This window comes from Colobus angolensis, unplaced genomic scaffold, assembly GCF_000951035.1.
Source record: "Colobus angolensis palliatus isolate OR3802 unplaced genomic scaffold, Cang.pa_1.0 Scaffold8, whole genome shotgun sequence".
Lineage (NCBI taxonomy): Eukaryota > Metazoa > Chordata > Mammalia > Primates > Cercopithecidae > Colobus > Colobus angolensis.
In genome coordinates, this window is record NW_012121820.1 from 16,945,861 (window position 1) to 16,952,127 (window position 6,267).

Sequence of the window (6,267 nt, forward strand, 5' to 3'; positions counted from 1 at the left end):
GAGGCTGAGGCAGGAGAATCACTTGAACCTGGGAGGGGGAAGTTGCGGTGAGCTGAGATCACGCCACTGCACTCCAGCCTGGGTGACAGAGTGAGACTCTGTCTCAAAAAAAATAAAAAAATAAAAATTAAAAATGGCAATTCTTTAACCAAAGCTAGTACATCTCAGGGTGCAAATTCTGAGAGCCCAAATACTTCAGAGCATCCATTCTAATCCCCTTATTTGATAGAAAACCTCAGCCGGAGCTAGGAAGTGAATTCCTGCAGATCAGCAATGGCTGATGTGTTCTGTGCCAAGCTGCCCCTCAGTGGAGGCTTTTCAGGCAGTTGGGAGAGCAAAGAATTTGCCTGGTACTAATCAAGCAATGCTCTCATCCCTGCCCTCAGGATAAGACGCATCCCCCTGAATGTGAAGGTCACACCAGGATGAAGTCAACTTTTTTTCCCTACCTCTCTCTATCCCCTGTCCTCACCGAGGGAGGCTCCTGCAATGAGTTATGTCCCCTGCAATTCCTGGGCTGATGGAAAAACGAGGCACACTCATCTCTTGATGCTAGCCTCATCCAACCATGTGGAATTCTATTCCAAAAGTTGCATACATTCAGACTAAACTGTCACCAGCTGTAACACTTCGGTGGGGGCATTCATACATCCTTTCTGCTTAATACTGGCTTAGCGTGAGGGTGAGGGGGTTGGCTGGGGGGCTGAGCAATGAAGGGAACAGCCTGAGAGTTCCCACCAGCCTCCCCATTGTATCAAGGGCAGCCTAGCCCAGCAGTTCAGCAGAGGGAAGGGGACCAGAACACAGACCACCCCAAGACTCAGGAGGACTGAGACACTCACCGGCCACTGCCCATCATCAGTAAATCCAAGTCTCCCTTCACAAAGAAAGAGTTGCTTCCAGTCCACTTAAAGACCTGGGTGATGGGAAAGGCTCAGGTTACTACGGGAGCGAGTCCCGCCCTTGCAGTTTGACCCCGAACCACTGGGTGGCAATGTTGTGGTGGGAACAGCATCCAGGCCGCAGCCTAGCCACAGGTGGGACTCCGGGTTCAGGGATCTTGGGGTTTCTCTTCTCAGTCTCCTTGGAGTCACCACCACATGCCCTTTAGTTTGAATTCCTACAGCCTAGAAGCCACCTTGTTCTAGAATAGGACAACAACCTCTGAGGCTTCCTGCTTCCAAAGCTGGAGGGAGGAGGGGAGCAGTCCAGGCCAGGAGTGGGGACTGATACTGCCATTAAGTAACTCATTGTCGCCTCTCACCCGGACAACACCAGCCCGCCTGCGCTTCAGCGCTGCCTCACATCCAGCTCATCAACAAGCCTCGCAGCTCTAGACGTAGCCTGCCTGCCGCCATTTCTCTCCTGTCCTCTGCCTGGATCACAGCCTCCCAGCCGGTCCCTCTGCCTCCACTGCTTGTACCCACAGCGGTACCCACACTGCAATCTGCGCGATCTGTTCCACGTCCAAATCAGATGTTTCCCCTGCCTAAGCCCTCCAATGGTTTCCCATTGCAGTGGGGATAAAATTCAGCTTAACAATGGCCAGAAGTACAGCCTGGGCCTGGTGCAGTGGCTCATGCCTGTAATCCCAGCAATTTTTTAACTAGCCAGGTGTGATGGTGTGCACCTGTAATCCCAGCTACTCAGTAGGCTGAGGCAGGAGGATCACTTGAGGCCAGGAGTTTCCTTGAGGTCAGGAGTTCTAGACCAACCAGGGCAACAAAGTAAGACCCTCCCCTATCTCTAAAAAAATTTTTTTCTCGGGCCGGGCGCGGTGGCTCAAGCCTGTAATCCCAGCACTTTGGGAGGCCGAGACGGGCGGATCACGAGGTCAGGAGATCGAGACCATCTTGGCTAACACGGTGAAACCCCGTCTCTACTAAAAAATACAAAAAACTAGCCAGGTGATGTAGCGGGCGCCTGTAGTCCCAGCTACTCGGGAGGCTGAGGCAGGAGAATGGCGTAAACCCAGGAGGTGGAGCTTGCAGTGAGCTGAGATCGGGCCACTGCAATCCAGCCTGGGCGGCAGAGCGAGACTCCGTCTCAAAAAAAAAAAAAATTTTTTTTCTCTTTCTCTCTTTTGACACGGAGTCTCACTCTGTCACCAGGCTGGAGTGTAGTGGCACAATCTTGGCTCACTGCAACCTCCGCCTCCAGAGTTCAAACAATTCCCCTGCCTCAGCCTCCCGAGTAGCTGGGACTACAGGCGCGCGCCACCAGGCCCAGCTAACTTTTTGTATTTTAGTAGAGACGGGTTTCACCATGTCGCCCAGGCTGGTCTCAATCTACTGACCTCATGATCTGCCTGCCTCAGCCTCCCAAAGAGCTGGGATTACAGGCGTGAGTCACTGCGCCTGGCCCTAAAAAAATTTTTTTAAACCTAGCTGGTCGTGGTGGTGTGCACCTATAGTCCCAGCTATTAGGGAGGCTAAGGTGGAAGGATCACTTCAGCCCAGGAGTGGAGGCTACGGTGAGCTATGGTTGCACCACTGCACTCTAGCGTGGGTAACAGAGCAAGACCCCAACTCTAAAAAACAACAACAAAAAAACTGTCAAAACTTAAAAGTGCAGCCAGCTCTAACCCCTGGTTTTCTCTCTGGCCCCTTCTCCCCCTTATTGACTACACATTAGCTACTCCAGTCTTTCCATCCCTGGAACACCCAAAGCCCGTTCCTGCCCTAGAATCCCTCTGCCCAGAATGCAATTCCCCCGGATCCTCAGAGGGCCCACCTCTCATCCTTCGGCCCAAATGTCATCTCAGAGAAATTTCCTGGACCACCCTATCTAAAGCAGCCCTTCCTCCCAGACCTTGCTTTATTTCTCTTTATTTACATTAAAGACGTGAAGTTCCATGTTTGCGGACCAGCTCAGAGGCCAGTGTGGTTGGAGCAGAGTGAGAGAAAGGAAAAGTAGCAAGACATGCCATTCAGAGAGAGGCCAGAAGGCGTAGGGACGTAGATCATTGGACACACTTTGGCTCTTCCCCAAGTGAAAGAGGAAGCCAAGGAGTGACATGGTGTGAGTTCTAGCTTCCCCCCACCTTTTTTTTAATTTGTGTTAAGACAGAGTCTCACTCTGTCACCCTGGCTGGAGTGCAGTGGCACGATCTCAACTCACTGCAACCTCCGCCTCCTCCAGGTTCAAGAGATTCTCATGCGTCAGCCTACCGAGTAGCTGGGATTACAGGCGCATACTACCACGCCTGGCTAATTTTTGTGTTTTTAGTAGAGATGGGGTTTCACCATGTTGGCCAGATGGGTCTCAAACTCCTGACCTCAAGTGATCCACCCACCTCGGCCTCCCAAAGTGCTGGGATTACAGGCATGAGCCACTGCGTCCTGCCCTGGCTTCCTTTTTGAAAGGATCGCTCCGGCTACTGTGCTGACTGAAGTGGAGGCAGTGAGAGACCTTTTAGGAGGCAATAGCAGGGACACACAAGTAATGATGGTGGCTTGAACCAAGATGGCAGCAAAGCACATGGCAGTGGTGGATCCCGAATATAGAGAGAAAGCAGAGCTATCAGGATTCGCTGACAGCTCAGATGTGAAGTTGTGAAAGACAAGAGTTAAGGAGGACTTCAAGACTTTCCATCTCAGCAGCAGGAGAGGGAGATGCCATTCACTTTGATGGGGGAAGATAGCAGGAGGAAGAGGCTTTGTGCGGGAAAGCCAGGAGCTCTGTTTGGGACATGATAAGCTGGAAATGCCATGTTTGGGGCCAGATGCAGCGCTCATACCTGTAATACCAGCACTTTGGGAGGTGGAAGCAGGCATATCACTTGAGCTCAGGAATTCAAAACCAGACTGGGCAACATGGTGAAACCCCGTCTCTACAAAAAATACAAAAATTAGCCAGGCATGGTGGCATGTGCCCGTAGTCCCAGCTACTTGGGAGGCTGAGGCAGGAGGATCAGTTGAGCCCAGGAGGTGGAGGCTGCGGTGAGCTGAGATGGCGCCACTGTACTCCAGCCTGGGTGACAGAGTGAGACTCTGTCTCAGAAAAAAAAGAGAAAAGAAATGCCATGTTTGAGATGCAAAGAGAGATGATGGGCAGTTGTTGGATATATGTGAGATTGGAGTCCAGGGAAGAGGCCAGTAGCATACAGGCAGCATGAAGAGCTGTGGGAATGGATGAGACCACAGAATAAATGAGGGTCGCTAGAGAAGAGATGAGAACCAACACCTGAGCTCTGATGTTGAAAGGCTGGGAAGATGAGGAGGAACCAGCAAAAGATTCTACTAGGAGCTATCAGTGCAATGGAAGGAAAATTCTAGAACTTTAGAACTAAGACTTAAGTTCAGGAAGGCAAGTGGTGATGAGTAGTACCAGCACTGGCTCACTATGCCTCCCTCACCCTTTCCTGGATCCTGGGAAGCTTGATGGAGCCCCTCCAGCTGATGGCAGCAATGCAATAGATATGGTATATTTTGCCTTTAGCAAAGCAGTCCATAGCTCCTTGTGAACTCCCTGTCATGAGACCAGATGACTGTGTGATTGGATGTGTCTGAAGGAATCTTAGTCTGTGCATTGGAGAGATCTCTAATAGCAAAATACCTGGAACGATTTCATCCATTGAACAATTAAAAAAAAAATCTTTTTTAAGAGACAGCATCTCACTCTGTTGCCCAGGCTGGTCTTGAACTCCTGAGCTCAAGCAGTCCTCCCACCTCAGTCCCGAAAAATGCTGGGATTACAGGTGTGAGCCAGCCACCGCACCTGGCCATTTTTTGTTTTGTTTTTGTTTTTTCCTTTTTGTGGAAAATAGCATCTTGCTCTGTTGCCCAGGCTGGTCTTGAACCCCTGGGCTCAAGTGATCCACCTGCCTCTGCCTCCCTAAGAGTGCTGGGATTATAGGCATGAGTCACAGCGCTTGGCCTGGCCATTTTTATTAGTAGTAAAAATAGTCTGCTCTGTGCCAAGCAGGTACTGCTCAGTGGCTTTAGTGGATAAATAACCCAGAGGCAGGAAATCTTTGGATGGAAGGCGTTTGGGACTATTATTCTCACCCAGCTCCTGGGCAGGTCGAGCCACCTGACTATACCAGTCATCTTGTGCCTTTCACTCTCCCACTCATCATTAATTAGAAACTTGAGCTCTGACTCACCACCCCCAGCCCTTCACAGTTCTCTGGTAAACTTCACTATCCACGTGGACCTGTCCAGGCCCTGCCCTAGAATGGGTTTCTGCTGCTGTCTTCCATGGTCACATCTGAGAATTTGTCCTCAGCAAGGATGGCAGGTGGCTCTTCCACAGCCTATTTCAAATGTCCCTCTCTCTGTCCGCTGTATCCCGTCTTCCAACACATTGTCCAACTGCTGTCACTACTCCAAGCCTTTGACGTCAAGGAGACCTCTCAGGCCGAGCCCACCTTTGCCTTGGTGTCCCGCTGTGCCCCCTGCTTCCCTCCCCTCCTTCTCCAGTCGAGGTTCTGTGGTCCATGTTGTATTGTCACTCCCTTCAACTTCTTTTCCCTCTTTGCTGCTGTTAAGCCAGTTGGGCAAAACCCCTAACCCTGGCTGCCCACTCTCTGCAGTCCACTCTCTGGTGTCCCCTCTCTGCGGGCCTGCGCTGAGCAGCTGATGCTGCTGAAGAAGCAGGCACAGAAGTGGCGGCGCCCTAACCTCACAACCCAAGCTGCCACTCGCACGACCCAGCGGCACTTCTGCTGCTCCGGTGTTCTCCAGCAGGCTTCCCTCCCTTCCCACACCTGTGATGACTGCGATACCCGATCCTTCACCTTCCTCCAGCAATGACCTCACCCCGTATTTCTTTTTTTTTGGAGACAGGGTCTTGCTCTGTTGCCCAGGCTGGAATGCAGTGGTGCGATCACGGCTCACCACAGCCTCAACCTTCCAGGTTTAAATGACCCTCGCTCATCAGCCTCTCAAGTAGCTGCGACTACAGGTGTGCTCTACCATGTCTGGCTAATTTTTGTATTTTTTGTAGAGATGGGGTCTCACTATGTTGCCCAGGCAGGTCTTGAAATCCTGGACTCAAGCAATCCACCTTCGCTGGCCTCCCAAAGTAGGATTACAGGCATGAGCCACGGTGCCTGGCCCCCATACTTCCTGAGAAGCCACTGGCTGTGTCCTCCTTCGTCGTCCTGCCACCACGCCCTCAGGTCTGTCTTGTCTTCCCACCCTGTGCCTGGAAAGCGTGGTCCTCCCTCCTCTCAGCCAGTCAGCGGTTGCCAGAGACCCACCAAGTATTTTTTTTTTTTTTGAGACGGAGTTTCGCTCTGTCGCCCAGGCTGGAGTGCAGTGG

The 6,267-nt window shown here is 51.7% G+C and overlaps 1 protein-coding gene across 2 annotated transcripts in view; it reads right to left on the minus strand.

Annotated features, from left to right (window-relative positions):
* Positions 1-6,267, minus strand: part of TLDC2 (TBC/LysM-associated domain containing 2) — an 18,373-nt gene that overhangs the window by 7,074 nt on the left and 5,032 nt on the right. For both annotated transcript variants that reach the window (XM_011929091.1, XM_011929090.1), the window contains one exon: positions 843-916. In XM_011929091.1, coding sequence (XP_011784481.1) covers positions 843-916 — 74 coding nt within the window. The remainder of the gene's footprint in view (positions 1-842; positions 917-6,267) is intronic.